This window comes from Limulus polyphemus, unplaced genomic scaffold, assembly GCF_000517525.1.
Source record: "Limulus polyphemus unplaced genomic scaffold, Limulus_polyphemus-2.1.2 Scaffold1916, whole genome shotgun sequence".
Taxonomy (NCBI): domain Eukaryota; kingdom Metazoa; phylum Arthropoda; class Merostomata; order Xiphosura; family Limulidae; genus Limulus; species Limulus polyphemus.
The window spans coordinates 43,776-63,040 of NW_013667526.1; the positions used below are offsets into that span (position 1 = coordinate 43,776).

The window sequence follows — 19,265 nt, forward strand, 5'->3', positions numbered from 1 at the left end:
ATGTGTGTAGGTAATGAATAATTGAACTGCAGTCAGATAGAGACATATTGTTGAAGTGAATTATAGTTTGTTATAGCACGACTGTTGAAGTTGAGTGTATCGTTAAGTTGTATTCTGACAGAATAAACCAGTTTTATTAAGAAAGGACTTGTGTCGCTAAAGTTTCGTCGGAACGAAGTTACGGAAAATCAACTAACGAACGAGACGTAACAGTATTTTACTGAAAGGATCCCACAATTTAACTCAGCTATTCTTATTTCTCAACTGTTAGCCTTTCAAAATGCTCATCTGCATCTAAATAAATGGATTAACAATTTATATGATTACTTATTCTATTCATATGTGCAAACAAATTCCTTTAGAAAACAAGTAAATATATTGTTGCGTCATCGAGGTCACGTGACTGGTGTGGCGCCACCTATTTTCTAGAACTATCCTGTACCTTGGCGAATGCTCTAGTGCTTACTAGATATAGGGTAGCCTGGTATATAAAAGAGGGTGACAACGTGACGAGAGAATAACGTGTGTGTAGATAGTGAGTAATTGAACTGCAGTCAGAAGTATTGTTGACGTTCGTTGATATAGTGTTTGTTTTAGCGTGATTGTTGAAAATAAGTGTATCGTGAAGTTGTATTCGGAAAGAATAAACCAGTTTTATTAAGTAAGGATTTGTGTCGCCAAAGTTTCGTCGGAACGAAGTTACGGAAATATCAACTAACAAACGGAGACGTAACAATATGCTCAGGTTTAAGCTAAACTCTTGATGGTGTCATTACTTTATTTGACAACTTTGCACATATATTAAAATATATCACTCTTTGCAATAAATGTGTAAATTAACGTCTTCTAAGACATTAATTGTTTTTGGCAGCATTTTATAAGAAACATGCCACACAAGATAATGTTGTATAGAATTTGTGGAATAATCCAATAAAAACAAAATTTAATGAAAAATAGTTATTAAATAGTAAATTGGTAGCTTCTGATTTTGAATTATTACATATTTTTCTGGAGTACTTAATGATTAGTTTTAAAAATATTTTGATTTAAATTGTTTTTATTATATGTAGACAAACGGAGAAGAAGACTGGGAATATGAAGAAATAACATTAAATAAAGTAAGTTGTTTCACTTTGGTAACAAGTAATTTTTCAGTTATTGTTATCAGTATGAATTGTGTGTGAAGATGAATGATGCTTTAATAACAGAAAAAGTCAAATTGTTAGTAATTTAAGAAATCCTATTAAGCTGTTTTCTGTTTTTTTCTATATATGTATAATTATATCATTAAAAAAACAAAAAATATTTTTCTTATTTGTTAAAAAAACTTAAAACATAAAAACTTAATCTAGATCAAGATAAATGTCACTTTTTTACATTTCACATGCTACACCTCAGAAATTCTTTCTTTTTTTATGTTAAAATCCAACTAAAATGAGTTTCCATGGGCAATTTTCCCAGGGAGAAGCAGGGCTAGGGTTTAGTATTGCTGGAGGAGTTGATAATCCACATGTTGACAATGATACAGGTATCTACATCACTAAACTGATCCCTGGAGGTGCAGCAGCTGTAGATGGAAGGTTACGGTAAATGTTTCTCCTTATCATAAAGGTTTCTGAATTGTAACGTTTATTAATTTACACCTAGTATGATTTTATTTTTCAAGGCATGCTTTGCAACTTATAACAGGTAAATTCAAAGACAAGATTATTCAGATTTAATATCATGCCTGAAAAATGCTGTAGTGGCTAATGCTAAAACACTTCATAAATAATTAAAATATACAAGCTTGTAATTAATCAAGTTACAAATAGTCTTGTGCATTTTAGGTTGTAAAGTATTTTCTGTCGATTTTTACTTTAATTCATTTTGAGTTGAAAACTTTTTTTTCATAAAAACAACTATATTTCTGGATAACTTTGTTATTCTCAGCTGTAAATTCATCATTGTTGATTCAATGCCAATACATTTTTTGGAATCAGTCTATTAACCAAAGGTTTTGCTACATTTATAATTTTGCTTGTAGTAATTGCCCCCCAGTGACACAGCAGTATGTCTGCGGACTTACAACGCTAGAAGCCGGGTTTCGATACCCGTGGTGGGCAGAGCACAGATAGCCCTTGTGTAACTTTGTGCATAATTAAAAAACAAACAAACATTGTAGTAATTTGACGCATTTTAGCTTTTATTAACAAATTATTTTGAATAAAAATACTTATAATAAAAGTACAAATATAGACTGTTTCTATAACTTTGAAACAATTACAGTACACCCCATTTACAACCTTGTACTTTATTATTTTTTGAAATAAATATGAAAAATGTTGATCATATTTTTTAATGAACTCAAAACCTTTTGTAGCTTAATTTGAATATTGATAGCTTGCTACCAATTATAGCTTTGCTATTTTCAGAAAACTAAAATTTATATGTTTCAATACATGATGATACAAGCTGTATTCCAGACTTAAGCTAGATTGCCAGTGTATTTGTGTGTGAGATGTTTTTAAAAATAATCTTGATCTGTAGGTATAAGTCTAAACCATATGGCTATTTTGAAAGCAAACACTATTTTTCTTCTGTTGTTGCAACACATTTTGTTTACACCATATTTTAGAAGTAAATTAAGTTCTGGAAACAATTAGAAAAATGGAATACATTTTTAGGAGTTGCTACTTTTAACTAGTTTTTAAACTGTGGCAGTAGGGAGAGTATATATATATATATATAGCGAATTATTTATATGCTTGTTTCATTGTTTTACATTTCAGTTTCCTTTTCTTCTTAATGTTAGAATAGTTTTTTATAGCACAAAGCTCAGATATGATATACCTGGTGTTTTCTAAAAACTATTATTCTTTTAATTCTGTATGAAAGAAGAATTAATTGGTTTTTACTATTATAATCAAAAGCATTATTCTTATAAAAATTTTCTAATTTTGCTAAAAGCTAATTGCTGTTTATGCTAACTATATATAACTTACTTCTGTATTTGATTCTTCAGTGTGCAAAGAAATATTAGAAAAAGTAGGATTTTAAATGTACAAAATAATTTTGTTATTGAGAAGTATCACTGGTGATGAACAATGATGTGAACTGTATGGTTCATTTCAGTAACTGCTCACACACTACCATGTTTCAGGGTGGATGACATCATATTAAGAGTAAATAATGTGGACTTGGTTGATGTGCCCCATTCTGTAGCTGTAGATGCATTAAAACGAGCAAGGGATGCTGTACATTTGGTATGTGGTATTTTTTTTAAGGTTGATTTAATAATGGTAAACAGAGTTCTACCAAAGCAACAGTTCTAAATGCCTAAATATAAAATTGTTTTGGAATATAATTTAAAGTACTCTGAAGATAGACAGAAAAGATTAATTTTTTGCCAAAATATTAGCAACTTCCATTATTCTCTGTAAAAATAGCTAACATTTATATCTATTCTTTCACACATTGTATAGTTTAATAAAAAAATGAGCATCCACTTCAGGGGATCTCGCCTTGAGTAAGACAGATATAACATGATTATGAGTAATAATAATTTTAAGATAGCCTATGATTGCACCAGTGATTGAAGTGTCATACCTGTTCTAAGAACAAATATTCCACACTGTAAAAGCTGTAACTTGTAATAAAATAATGAAAATGAGTTGGTTTAATATACTCTTTATTAGATTTACTTTAATTAGAAGTTTTATACTTGAATAAAGCTGAAAATTAGTCTTCTATGAACCACTTGATTTGTAAATATCATAATGAAAATTACCACATAACCCAATTTGTGTCCTATACACAACTACAGAATGGTTGATAGCTAAAAATGTAGATGATATAACTAATTGCTAATATTTCTTCCTGGATATATATTTCTACAGAAGAAGGATATTGAACAATACAAAATTGTAATTAATAATAGAGATGCTCATGAAAAGAACTTGTAGGTATTGAGTGGAATCAAGTTTTAGGCAGTGAAGAATAGATTATTGGATAATCTGTTCTAAGCAAACTGTCTCAAGGTGGACAACATTTTGAAATATAACACCACATTCTAGTCAAAACATTGTCACAGCTGAAAGTGCTACTAATTTCACTTTTCCATAAATCTTATAGAATATATTTTTAGTCAGAAGTATTCTGATAATCATTATAAATTTTCAGACAAGTGTTTAGCATGGGGTTATGACATTCTCATAAACTGGGTTTTGAAAGATCCTCAACTTGTGCTAATACTTTTAGTTAAGTACATATAGAAATGGGTAGAAGCTTGAACCACTTTAGCTCAGTGCTCATGGAGGAAGGGGGGGGGGGAGAGTCCATCTCAAGGCATGATACAGATACTTGTACAGATTGGTATGATTTGTATTTTGTTGTTTTCCATACACATATGTATTTAATTGTATGTGGTTTGGAATAGTCATGATGTATGCAGCTAGGGATTATGGTGTACCATACTTGATCACATAAACTGAATTAAAAGTGCAGTACATCATATTTCCTTTTGCCCCTGACCAGTTTGCATAGGTATCTAAATTGCTAACATTTTGGACACCCCAAAACATCCTGTCATAGATCCTTTATATTTGCCCAATGAGATGGTGATGGCCATGACAACAATTATTGTAATGTCAAGCCATTACTTGTTAATTTTAATAGCTTGCATCCTTCTTATTCATGACCATTGTCTAAGGGGGAGGATGAAAAGGAGGTATTATATATCAACATGCTGAAAAATATCACTTAAATTGAGGCACACACACACAAACACATGTACACTTGTAACACCAATACTGAGGCTTAGTTATGCTTTAGCTGTGTGTTCCACCATTTTGGTTGAAGTACAAACATTCATCTCTGTAACCACTATCTGAATCTTTCTGCCATATATGCACACCTTGACAGCTTCCGAAGCTCTGTCTTCTGACAAGACTATCTGTACCTCCATTTGATTCCTACCTATTAATTTTCTTTCTCAAGACATTGGGATTAGAATAGATAGTTAGTCCTTCACTTCTAGGACTTGGCCTGTGGATGTTCATAGAAACACCAAAAATTGCTATATATATACTCACCAAATCTTCTAAGTGGTTATAACCACTTTTCGTAAGTGGAACTATCATATTTTACTTTTGAACTCATCAAAGACTTGACTTATTTTTACCAACCTTACATGTATCTCCCTACAGAATACATTCCTACACACCACCAATACATTTTATATTTAGCATTTTTTTATGGCAGGAATATACAAGATCTGTAATGGACATGTTCATGTTGGTGTATTGGTGTTTGTCACCCATCGCATTCCACCCATCCCTTGTCATATCATATCATACTGGAGTCTTTTGCTATCTATGATACATTGACTGTTTTATTATTCTGTTTCTTACATATGTCATCTGGAGAAGATGCTGATTAGATAGATGTATCAGCTGCTATCTCCATTTCTCATCTTAGGGGACTTCCATGGACACTGCCTGCTCTGGTCCTACGTTAATAAATATATAAGAGATAAGAATTTAGAATATCTACTTTTGGATCGAAATATAACCTTCTTGAACTTTGGCATAATGGTATAATTGCACACTCTGAGTCAAGTGTTATACAACCGATATGCCACTAGAACTCAGGCCCAATAAATCAAACAGCATGCAGTCAGATGGACTTGTGAATTTATTTCATCACTAGCACCTCTTCCCTTACAAGGTCTAAGATATTTTTTGGGAAAAATGTGGAAGGTGAGTGGCAAATATACATACTGTCATCTTTCTGTTTGCATTCCTACAGTCTGATAGTGGCTGCTTTTCTAAATTACCAACACCCTTGGGGGGGGGGGAGGTTCTTAGCATCCCAGTTCTTCATCTGTTATCCAGCTTTCCTAGATATTAAGATATGAATTGAAAGCATTCCTCTCACTTATCACTCCAACAATTTTGAGGATTATAACAGGTAATTTATGTAGGTGGGACTTCAATCACACACTGTACTAGTCTCGCAGTACATCCATCAGACCAGATATGATGCTCATTACAAGATGCTTCACTAGCTTAATCTGTCTTTTTCTTTTCCACCACATGTGGCCCAAGGGTGCTTTAACTAAGCTGTGGTATCAAGCTATTGTCATTCCTTTCCCAAAGTCTTGGGAAGATCTGATGAGTTTCCTAATGATTATAAACCAATTGCTTTGACTATCAACCTTTGTAAGGTGTTTAACTCCTAGAATTAAATAACCTTTTTAAAACACTCATCATGGTTTATGTAGACAAAGGTCCACCATTTATCATCTGATAAGACACAGAACATCTGTCAGCAAAGCCTTTCTTAGTTGAAAGCAACTAGTTTTCATTATTTTTTACTTAGAATAGGCATGTTATACCATAAGAAATTTTGTATTTTATGAGATACTTGTTCTTACTATTTTTCCATTTTATCCATAACTTGTTTTAGAGAATAATCCTTTATGGGTTTAAGTGCGACACTTTTTCATATTAAAGTTAATGCCATTACAAAAAACAAACATCCTCCATTAATTGGAAACTGCCTCTATGCTGTAATTTTCAGAACTGCTGTCAATGCCCAAATATGAAATGAATTGAGAAGCAGCTTCAAACTACCCTTAATGAAACATGCAACTGGGGTTTTGTTTCTTTATATCCAAATCCATTTGCATTAATTTTTGCTTCCAGCAATTTTTGCATCCAGACTTGTAGCTGTAACTGAGTAATGCTGCAATATTTGTTATTGAGACTAATTCTTTACAATAAGCTGATTTAATGTTATTTCATACAAATGAAGCTTAGGCCTATACTAGAGCTATGAATATCCTTTAGATACTCTCTTCAACGTTTTTGGGAACAGATGGGCATTCTTTGCTTCAGGTTTATAGAACTTAATCTGCTCAAAGCTGGAGTGGTCTTTGTTTTATACTTCAGTAAGAGATTCTGCTCTGAAAATGAACAATTATGTATATCATTTGGTCTTAGGTTCTGTACAGGGACATCTTTTGCTTCTTATATCAAGAATTCATACACTGAATCATTTGAACCTCCACTATCCATATTTGACATCAAAAACTATCTTTGCAGTATTCTGCAAAGTCTACAATCTCTGTGAAAACATCTCACCTGGGCTATGTTTTCATGCCTCAGTGGGCTATACATTTTACGTATAGATGATCTGCTATTTCACTTTTCAGTCTAAATATCCAGTCGTCGTGTCATTGATTATGTTTGTTCTCTGAGACACATGCCATGTCTGATGGTCAATCTATTTTACTTTGGATATAACCTTTCTCACATTCGCTTTAAGGAGTCAGATAAAAACTGGAAGTTCCTACCATTTGAGTTATCCATTCTCATTCCTGCTCTTAAAGGTGACTTGGCTAGCTGCCCACAGGATACCCTCTTTGGCTTCTATGCTCACTGCAGAGTTTTATATAATTTCTTTTGCTTTGGATCACACAGAGGCTAAGTGGTAAAGTTAGTTTATAAACTCACTTAGTTTTATGCTAACATTTATCATAGTTCACACCTGCCACACAGTCTCTGTTATTACAGTTCTGCTGGATAGCTGATCTACTGACAAGGTAACCAAATCATAACCCTACTGCCACTGGAAAATTACAATCTAGTTATACAAGGTTCCTAGAAAGGAAATTGTTTTAGGATAGCTCTACATTGTATAGCCATTGTTTTGTCACCCACTAATACTTGTTACTTTGTAGTAAACAGTGCAACATACTTCTATAGTAACCCATCTCTCGCCTTCTTGCCATCATTTTGATACTCAATGATAGTGCTTTAAAAATGATTTCATTCCCAATGTATCTTTGATGTTGGACAGCGTCATTGGAAATGGTGGTGCTGCTTTTAGAAGCTCTTGGCTTTTAACTCTAAATCAAATCTGTTCACAACCCATATTGACAGGAAACAATCAAGTAGACTTAAGATCACAGTAACAATATCCTTGTATGAGTCACAACTTAGGCAGCTAGATATTTAATAAAATGCTTTTCACATTCACACCACAGTTTAGCTAGTCATAAGACAAGACCTTGCCATGTGGTAGTTTATATATATTTTCCTCTGCTTAAATTTGAACTCAATACCTCTTGTACCTCAGGCAAGTGCACTACCAACTGAGCTAAATGATTAACCCACTAGTTATTGATATATTATATAGTAAGGCACTTTTTAACAGCTCAAACTATATTTACAAACTATTTAAACAGGCATAAAGCTATACTAACATTGTTAAATTTAAGATCCACAACTCTGGAGGTATTCAACAATAAGTTGTGCATCATCCGGCTACAACCAATTCAGGTATAATCTCACCATAACTTAAGATGTAGACCATGTTCCAGCTACAATTTAGATAGGCTTAAGATAAAATGTTTTCTGTTTTTCATTTTCCATTAATATATTTCTTTTTGAAATAAAGCAATGATCACATTTCTTTTTGTTCCATGGTTGTATCATAATGTGAATCTACCAGTAAATATGCTGTTTTTTCTTTCTTAAAATACTCAGTATATAGAAACATGTGCATCTTTATTGCTCATTTAATGAGTATTTGTTTTACATATATATTAATAATATGTTACCAATTGTTCTTCCTATCAATTTCAGATTTTAAAGCGAAAGAAACATCATCATAGTCATGTCTTTGCAATAGAACTAGTTAAAGGGAACAATGGTCTTGGATTTAGTATTGCAGGGGGAATAGGCAACCAGCATGTACCAGGAGACAATGGAATTTACATCACTAAAATTATAGTGGGAGAAGCAGCTCATACAGATGGCACACTGAATGTAGGAGATAAATTAATTGCTGTAAGTATTATTAGACTGGTTAAAGTCTTTGCTTCTGCTATCTGTAAAATAACATTTATAAAATTAGGATTGATTTACTTGTTATAGTTAGATATTTTACTAAGAAAAATTCAAGTTGTATTGATGTTTATTTATTTGTATATCATTTACAAATGAAGTTTCTACACCTTGACATGATATCACTTTTCAAGTTTCAGATAGTGAAAAAGAAGATCCTATTTTAATTCAAATTCTCCATATTAAATTTCAAATGAATTTCTATTAGAAAAACTAGAATGTTTTTTACTGTAATGGTTTGTAATAAAGATATTTTCAGTGGTATAAATGAAATATCTTAGTTTTTAGTCTCATGATATATGACTAATAGTATTCACTTTTTAACGTTTTAGTTTGGATAATTGTAGATTAGATCATTTAGTGTTGTGAAACCATGAGATCAATGAAATATATCAACTTTTTACAAATCTATACTTCTTTGGTCACCGACACCCACTAATCTTATCCATTTCTTAATTAATACATAATATATGGATATCAGTTGAAAATATCATTCTTACATTAAATCAGTTGTGTGAAAAACACTATTTTTGATGTTGAAAACTTGCTGTGACAACTTGAACACACAAACATATAAGTATATATATATATATATATATATAGAAAATTAATATTTAAACAGTCAAGCAAAATAAAATCAAAAGGAAGGACTGCAATTAATTTTAATTTTTTTTTGTTGGGTTTGTTTTGTTGATTTATACATATATATATATATATACACAGACACATGATTTAAATTGAATCAGAGTACTAGAAGATACATTGTTATATCGGATGGTAATTTCTTGATCAGCAATAGGAAATTATATTTTATTTGTAATTAATCAAATTTAATTAAGTTAATATACCCTGGCACAATGTGTATGTAGTTGAACTGTCATTAATAAGCTTGAAGATACAAATCAAGGCTTTATATGCACTAGAAAATTGTAACTTGACTTGTCTTAACAATTACAATGTTACTTATTGGTGATTTGTAGGTCAATGACAAAAAATTAGAGGATGTTACACATGAAGAAGCTGTAGCTATATTGAAAGCTACTTCCAATCGTGTGGTCCTCACAGTGAGAAAAAGAAGAGCATTACCTATTTATATGAATCACCCACTATCACTTCCTCTTCCAACTCAACCTTCTCAAGAAAACATTGAAATAGTCACTACAACATCATGTAAGTTGGTAGTTTACTCAAGTATAGTTGTAAAAAAACTGACTATAAACTAAAATGTTTAAACTGTTCTATGTTATGCAATTAACCTTTTTGTTCTGAAACTCCAAAGTAGACTGTTTGATATTCATTGTGTATCAGCATTCTTTAATAACATTAGCCATAAATGTTTCTGTTTCTTAATACCTATCTTTAATTCATATGAACATAAACACCACTGATTGTAGTAAATCGATTCACATAGACTATCTAAACAGCTTAAGTACACTTGGTAATTCTTCTATGACTGAGCACCTTAATAAAGTTTAATTAATTCATTTGTAACTTGAATATCATATGTAGAGAATGTGTGGGCAATCTATGACTGTACACCTTAATTTAAGTTTAATATTATATTTATATGAACACCGTAAGTATATTATAATTAATTGTATCTCGACCTGAATATCTGAAGAAAAAACACTTCACTTAATATATTGTAGTCATGTTAAATATTATAATTAATTTTATATTTTTTCTAAGGTTACCTTAGTTTTCTTCTAGCATGAATACTTTGACAAGCATTTTCTAACCTTTATGATAAGTGAACAACACAGTTACAGTTAATTCTTTCAGTAGCAATACACCTTAATCAGACAGTCTTAACTTGTATTCTACTTACAGCTAATAAGGTGGGCTTTAATTGACTTCATTTCTTTCTGTTAGTATTAAACTTGGATAAACTCTTTTAATTATATATTTTTTCTAAAACAAAATGCTGTAATTGGACTGTCATTAATTAATTTGTTTTGTAATTTTCACACACACACACACACACACTTCCCAGAAAATGTTTCTATAACCTCTATAAGTGTAATATTTTCTAAACTTTAACATAATGATTATTTAAATGAGTTCAATAATTTTATAGGTCTTTATAATATAAGTAAATTTATTTTCTTTTTCTTACTTTAGAATTCTTCATAAAGGATTTTTCTTTTACCAACTAGATGACATATGTATGACTTATCTCTAAACACTTTAATATATAAATGTGAAGAATATGAGAAAATTATCTGCAACTTCTTTTGTTTCACCCAAAGTGTACAATTCAATTTTTAAACTTAACATTACCGAGAACTTGTACCATTGTGTTTAGGAAAAATCATTAGGTGGTCTATCATTAGTCTCAAACATTTACCTGTAATAAATGTCATAGATTTACATAAAATGAAGTAATATGGACAAATTATCTCTTGATACTTACAACATGTATGGTGTAGAGTTTTGAAAATTAGAGTAATCTATACTTTTAATCTGATTCTTTCACAGTAAATATTCCTATCACAGAACCTCACAGTGACCTGACATCAAACACCAAAACATTCAAGGAGCCAAGTGAAGAAGACATAACAAGGTAAGCTTACACACTAATATTTTCTTTAGAAGTAATGTATCAGTTGGATGAAGTAAAATTCAACTTTCTGTACATTGTAAAAAATATATCCTTAATCAGTATTATTCTGTTAAATTTTTTATGCAGATGTTCTGCATGTAGTTATGACATCCTTGTAAGCTGTTTCTGTGTCCCATTCTCTTTTAAATAAGGCAATACCTTGTTTCAAGGTATGGTATAGAGATCTGTACAAGTTAGTATCTCCTTTGAATATGCATATTGAATGATTACTGACATAGGAAATTTAAAGACTGTGCATTTCCTTCATTAAGACCTTGGACGTATTATCTTTATTACTCTTTATCTCACCTTGATCTTGTGCAAACATTTTGTCTTTGATTTGCTCTCGTACCAGAGCAATAAGTTTGACTATATAAATATAGGAGCTGGCAGGTTTAGTAAATATTTACACTGATTTAAGAATAAAAATTGTTGTTTTTATTCAGTCACTTTTATATGCTTATTTTATTTTGCTGTCTATGTTCACTTTATTCTCTGCAAGATATATGGCAAGTGCTAATTTTTTGACAATTATTCCATGTGCTTATATAATGCTTACTTGGACCTATTTCTGTGTTGTGCCATTCTATAGTGAAGTAATACCTATTTGAGGAGTGGTACAGATACTTATATGAGTTTGGAGTTTATCTTTCTTGAAGATAGGTAATAGGAATTATCGTTGATGTATAGTTAATCACAGGATTATGGGATACTGCATTAGTACCTTGGTCTGACTTAACAGTAGTATTATCATTATTCTTGATCTTGTCTTCGTTATTTCAAGACATTTTTTTTCAATCTGATTTCCTGTCCCAGCAGTGAGAATTGAACTACAAATGTAGTAATTGACTAGAAAGTCCAAACTTACACTTTGTTTGAGAATAAAGATTTTGTTGGTTATTTCACTAGTGTTTGATTGTTTATCCTTTGCTGTCTGTTTTCACTTTATTCCATGCAAGAAGTTTCTGGTAAATGCTGTATTACAGATACATGATTCTTTTCTCTGATATCAGAAAACCTGAATAACACAGACTACATTTTTAAGTTATATCTTGATTTCTTGCTCCTCCATGATCTAAACCTTTGCAGCAAAATATTAACCTATGAATTTGTGTTATAATTGATTGAGTCCAAACATCAGTAAGTTAATGTGTTATGTTTAACAATCAGAAGTGAAAAGAAATGCTAAATTATTATCAGCACGTTTTATTATTTGTATGGCCAACAATTATTAACAGACTATGACCTTTTATTCTGTTTTTAATTTAGCAAGTTAAACTAAATACAAATAAACCATTTCAACTTTATATAGTTTGTTTGTTTTTGTATTTTCACGTAAAATTACTCTAGAGTTATCTATGATAGGTGTACCTAGTTTATAAGTGATAGACTAGAGGGAAGACATTAGTCAACACCACTCATTACTAGCTCTTGGGCTATTCTAATTGAGTAGTGGGATTGACTGACACATTACAACACCCCCACGACTGAAAGGGCAAACATGTTCGTTGATGTGATTCGAACCCACAACCCTCAGATTAAAAGTTGAGCACCCTAAACACCATGCTATGCCAGGCCTTCAAATTTAGTATTAGAGTTATTGGCTTTTCAGTGGAATAGAAAGAATTATCTTAGGGTTAAAGAAAGACATGTTCAAAACATTATAAATCTAGAAACTTCACATAAATAGATAAATAAGTATTTAATAGGAAAAAACATTTACATACTGATTGATCTTAAAGTGCCATGTCAGTAAATAAAGCTTAGACTTAGCTCAAAGATAGAATTCTTTCCATGTATGCTTTTTTAAGTTATTCAAAGCTGATATAACTTGGAAAGTGGTAAAACAAATGACAAACTGGTATTAATATTAATATCAGAGGGGGAATGCTGCAGTGCCAGCATTTGTCCTCTCCATAGCACAGCAATCTCAGACACTGACCCAATAAAGCTTGAGATAAGAAATGGGTGGAGATTTTAAGGACATAAATAGATAAATATGAATTTCACCCTTTGATAACTAGTTCAGAATGTATCCTTAGTTAGGTATATTCACAAAATTTTCTAAATTTTTGTGCAGGTTTTGTATGTTTATGACGTTCTTGTTAACCAAATTTTAAAAGGTTATAAACATGTAGTAATCCTTTTACTACAACCAGCATGTAAATCACTCAGCTCAAATGTATCAGAATCCTCTGTCTTTTTATTTTTCATTCTGATTATATTTATTCTAGCCTTGGAATAAAACCTTAGCTTTCACAAATTTGATCCCTTGTTTTTCAAGATTATTTGTTAAAGACTCTTATTCTATTTCTTCAAAGAACTTATAAAACTTTCACTAATGTTATTTAGGTTCCTACTTCATGCTTTATCACTATAATTTCTGATTATGGTAATATTATTGTAAGTATGAAGACTTTATTAGGTTTAAAATGTCCCTAATAATAGTAATTATGAACAATTGTAATATGATATATTTTTATTGAAAAATAGTAAAGTTCATATATGCTCATGCCATGAACTTAAGATAATAGCTCTTTGTATAATTTGACATTCAGTGTATCCAAATTGAACAATTTGATGCAATATTTTCCTACTTGTTTTTTGTTTTAGCAGTGTTGTTCTTCAATTTTTGTAGCTGTTGTTTCACAGTTATTTTCAGCTATAAAATAGGAATTAATTGGAATATCATTGCAGGTGTGTAACCTAATAATGTCTGATACCAATCATTCACCATAAAGGATATTGTTCTCTGATTTACTAAAATTCTTTGAGTTAAATATTTTTTAAATAATGGCATATAATATTCTATTGGGTTACAGAACAGTTTGCATTGTGGTAATTATTGAGAAAAGTTTCTGATGAATGTAAATTAATGTAATGTAACACTAAAATCTGTGTTTTGACACTTATGGTAAGCACAGCACAGATTGCCCATTGTGTAGCTTTGTGCTTAACAACAAGCACACAAACAAAACAGAATATTATATCCAATTTCAACAGTACTTCAGTAAATCTGTGCAACTTCAGTGGAGAAAAAGGCAGAACTCTTAAAAATAAAAACGTAAATCAGTGAAGGGGACATTAATTTTTTCCACACTCAACCCTTGCATTGCTGTTTTATAGCTAATACACTATAGAACAGTCCATGGCTGTGGCTCAGATCCATAATAGTAAATCAGTAGATCAGCTGAAAAAAGGCTAAGTCATTCTATAATTAGCATATAATGTTTATTTTGGTCTAAATATCTACAGTAGAATACTGGAAACTCTTAAGAATAGAGCAGCAGAAACACATTCTAGAACTGGTAAGATTATTAGTTGTATTGACTGGAGTCACACTGGAAATATGTGAAAGTCTACAAGAAATGGGAATCTCTTTCAGCTACTTGAGCACTTCAATGCAGTCATTGTACTCAAGAGAAAAGTGCCAAAACACTGTATGGTTTGTTTTATTTCTTGTCATTTTTGTCCTAAGATGAGACTTGACTTGAATGAACATCGAAAGTTACCTTCTACAAATAGCAATTGAGAACAGTGTTGTGTTATACAATTTGAAAAAGTGATAGAAGCTGTTTTGATCCAGGAACTGTTTTTAGTATTTCACATATCATGATGATCATGGTGACTGGTTTCAGGGATGCACTGGTGGTCGTGCAGACTTTTACTGTCTCTCCAAGTGTTTTTAGATGTGATATAAAATGAGAAAATCGAAACTGCCATTGTAAAAGTTGACAAAGTTCTTAGGAAGCTTCACAGTCTCTCTAGCTGGTAGCATTTAATACGACTGTCTTTATCACTTTGAGAATGATGAAAATCTCTGGATCAAACCTTTAGTTAATCTCTGCAAATAACATGGTTTATGAAAGCATTACACTGGGTTGGAATGTATTCCTTCAGGGTCTCACAATCTGAATCATTTGGAGGAGTTTCATTGCTGAATTCCTCATAGAACTGGATCTGTTCCTGAATATAATATGAAACAGTTGAGTGAGGTATGGTGCATTCATCTCCTTGCAGACATTCTGACCAGATATGATTAAACTCCATCTGTTTGTTTACCAGATCCTCTAGGAACTGTTTGGTTTGAGTAAAGCTATACTACAGTTCTTAAATGGAGAAGTCGGATGTTTTTGGATGCTTAGATAACTCTTCCACTGTAGAAAAGACAAAGTGAGTAACTGACAGTTCATAAAGTGTGGGAAATGTCTCTAAATAGTTAAGCTTTTTTGTACACCATTCTTTGGTCTGTATAGCTGATTTTAATTCTTTCTAACGTTACAAACACTGCCTCATAATTCTCAAGAATGGAGGAGGGAGAAGATTCTGTCATTGCCCATCTTCTTGGACAAAATGCCCTTATCCTCTTGTATCCAAAAGTAGAGCCCACTTTTTCCCTAGCCATCTGGAAATGGCCCAGGTGTCTGGGGGAAAGAAAGATCAATAGGCAAAGAACGGGCATGACATCAGTAGCTCCTGGGATATCATTTGCTTCAACTACAGAAACCTTATACAGAGTTTTAGTAAATGAGTGGCACATTTGAAATTGAGAATTTTTGGGTCTAAATCATGGGTATGCTGGGCAACACCTGTCATAGTCGTGCTCAGTTTATTCACACTGTCTTATGCTTGACCTCGATTACAGGACACTTGGAGATTAATTACATCGCAGTAATATGTCTTGCACAACAGTGACTAAACGCTTGGAATTAGTAACACTACAATCTGACAGATCTGTGAAACCCTACAATAACTGATAATCACTGTTGACCCAACAACTGTAGAAGGACACATGTTCTACCATAGCCCAATCATTTTCATCTGCCATGATACTTTAAAAGAGTTGTTCTTGTTCAAAAACCGATAGAGCATCGCCCTGTAAATGATCTCTCAAACTCATTTTGGATATTATGAGAAATGTATGTTCTGGATTGCAGCTATGTGGTAAGCAATGAAACGTTCTTACTTTCGAAGTTTTCAAGGTTAATAAACGCATCCCTCCGTTTCTTCAGCATTTGAAAATGCCATGTCTTCTCGAAGAAGATACTTCACAACTGTAACAACAATCGGCATATTCTTTCTTTGATGAAGCCGTTCTTCGACAATATGTTTGTTGATTAAAATTATCACTGTATTTTAAGCCGCGGCATAGCGGCTCATAGAATGGCTCTGAGTTTTTTAAGTATAAACTTTTAGCTCATAGCTACGTCATCTCTTCTCCAATTTGAGATTTAGGTACAGTTTTGGACTCAGGATTGATATTGTTACGTCTCCGTTCGTTAGTTAATTTTCCGTAACTTCGTTCCGACGAAACTTTAGCGACACAAGTCCTTTCTTAAATAAAACTGGTTTATTCTTTCTGAATATAACTTTGCGATACACTTAATTTCAACAGTCGCGCTATAACAAACGCTATAACAACAAACGTCTCACGTGCTCAGTTCAATTACACACTCTCTGACTGCAGTTCAATTACTCATGACCTACACATTGTCCCGTCACGTTGTGACCGTCTTATATATACCGGACTACCCCCAATCTAGTAATCTCCCGACAATTCACGAAGGTTCGAGAAAGAAGTGGCGTGATACTAATCACGTGACCTCGCTGACGCAACAATATATTTGATCATACCCTAAGTCTCATATATTAATCTACTCTAATCTTGTCTAAAATAATTTTAATTTGAGGGCAGGCTGGTAGAGATCCTGATGAGTAAGCCCCCCAGTGGCACAGCGGCATGTCTGCGGACTTACACTGCTAGAAACCGAGTTTCGATGCCCGTGGTGGGCAGAGCATAGATAGCCCCTTGTGTAGCTTTGTGCTTAACTATAAACAAACAAATAAACCTGATGATTAATAAAATCGAATCTGGTATATGCGCACTCTATGCTTGGTATTGCTGTCGCATAAAAATATAGCTAATAAAAATACAGGAAAGGCCTCATAGATTAATTTACTCTAATCCTGCCTAAAAGGACTGCAAGTTCCGCGGCTACTGAGAGTTTCCTCTTGTTTGCCTAAGAGCCTCGTTAACTCGGTTACAACGTCACAGTGAAGGTGAGTTTTCACAATAGAAAAGCATTTTTTCCCATCGTATCCACTTTCAATGAGCACAACACTGGACTTTTCTCTTAAAGTTCAGTATTTTGTTTTGCATCTCAGAGCAGCAAAAATCGAAGAAAGTTTTTTTTTTTTTGGTCACACAAAACAACAGGAAAGTGTGTTTTTCCTATTATTCCTTACGGAAATTATGAAATTTATTGTCATGTGCCTTCCTAGACGTCTTCTTGGTGGCCTCGGTGCTCAGTTACAACTTCTATGAACTCCAACTCTGAAAGTTTGTGATACATTGTCTGATGAGATGTATTGTCATATGCCTTTCTAGACGTCTTCTTGATGGCCTCGGTGCTCAATTACAACTTCTATGAACTCCAACTCTGAAAGTTTGTGATACATTGTTTGATGAGATTTATTGTCATGTGCCTTCCTAGACGTCTTCTGGATGGCCTTTCCTAGACGTCTTCTTGATGGCCTCAGTTACAACTTCTATGTACTCCAAATCTGAAAGTTTGTGATACATTGTTTGTTTGTATGTTGTTAAGCATAAAGTAACACAATGGATAACTCAACTGTACCCACTGCGAGTATCGAAACTCGATTTTTAGCATTATAAGACACTAGACCCGCCGCTGAGCCACCAGGGAACCTATGGTATAAACTATAAAGTATTTAGAGTAGCATCCAAAGAACGTTACCATAAAAATTGGCAACCTAGCATAATATAAATATATATCGCACTAATTTTATTTTTATAACTATTATAAAGAGATTACGTTTCAATATAATCTATCGCTTTATTGTTATGAATTTCGCAAAGCTACACGAGGGCCATCTACGCTAGGCGTTCCTAATTTACCAGTGAATGACTAGACGGAACGCAGCTAGTCATCACCACCCACCGCCAAATCTTGGGCTACTATTTTACCAAAGAATAGTGGGAGTGACCGTCACACTGCTGAAAGGGCAAGCGTGTTTGGTGTGATGGGAATTCGAACCCGCGACCCGCAGCTTGCGAGTCGAGCGCCCTAACCACCTGGCCATGCCAGGCCCTATTGCTTTATGTTGTAAAAATACATATTACTGGAAAATGTATATGATAAATAATACTACACACTATTTACTGAATAAGTCATCAATTGAAAAGGAAAACTAAATTTACCCCTTAACCCTTTCTGGACTGGGCACTTTTTAAACTCCTTTCTGCGCTTGTCACGAGGATTTACTGAGTTACATTCAAAATTTAATTAAACCACTTTTCCATCAATGTATTTTAATGACATTAGCGATATTATGTACGTTATAATTCAAAGTTTTATATCATCGAAGTTTAATTCCTTTATTTCAAAAGAAACGTCTAAAAAATATTTAAAACTTTAGTTTTGTTGTCACGTGACGCACTAGCGCTGAAAAATCTTATTTCTATTACTTGAATAATGCTCCGTCTGCAGTGTACGTGTATGTTAATGTAATGTTAATTTCTATTGATGAAAGTAGAAATTTGAATTATAAAACATCTCGTATTACATTTTAAGGGTTTTATTAGAAGTTTGGTGTCTATCAGTTGATATCTTCAATTTCTTTCTGTTAGCATGAAACAGGCAAAAAACTTAGTCGTAAGTCATTACATAATACTGTTACGTCTCCGTTTGTTAATCAACTTCCCGTAACTTTGTTCCGACGAAACTTTAGCGACACAAGTATTTACTTAA

General features: G+C 32.6%; 1 protein-coding gene across 2 annotated transcripts in view; it reads left to right on the forward strand.

The window, feature by feature from the left end:
• The first annotated feature begins 1,493 nt into the window (after nt 1–1,493).
• LOC106465346 (disks large homolog 1-like) overlaps nt 1,494–19,265 on the forward strand; it is a 112,492-nt gene continuing 94,720 nt past the window's right edge. For both annotated transcript variants that reach the window (XM_022393208.1, XM_022393209.1), the window contains exons 1-5: nt 1,494–1,586; nt 3,115–3,245; nt 8,631–8,834; nt 9,872–10,061; nt 11,370–11,454. In XM_022393208.1, coding sequence (XP_022248916.1) covers nt 1,574–1,586; nt 3,115–3,245; nt 8,631–8,834; nt 9,872–10,061; nt 11,370–11,454 — 623 coding nt within the window. In that variant the 5' untranslated portion in view covers nt 1,494–1,573. The remainder of the gene's footprint in view (nt 1,587–3,114; nt 3,246–8,630; nt 8,835–9,871; nt 10,062–11,369; nt 11,455–19,265) is intronic.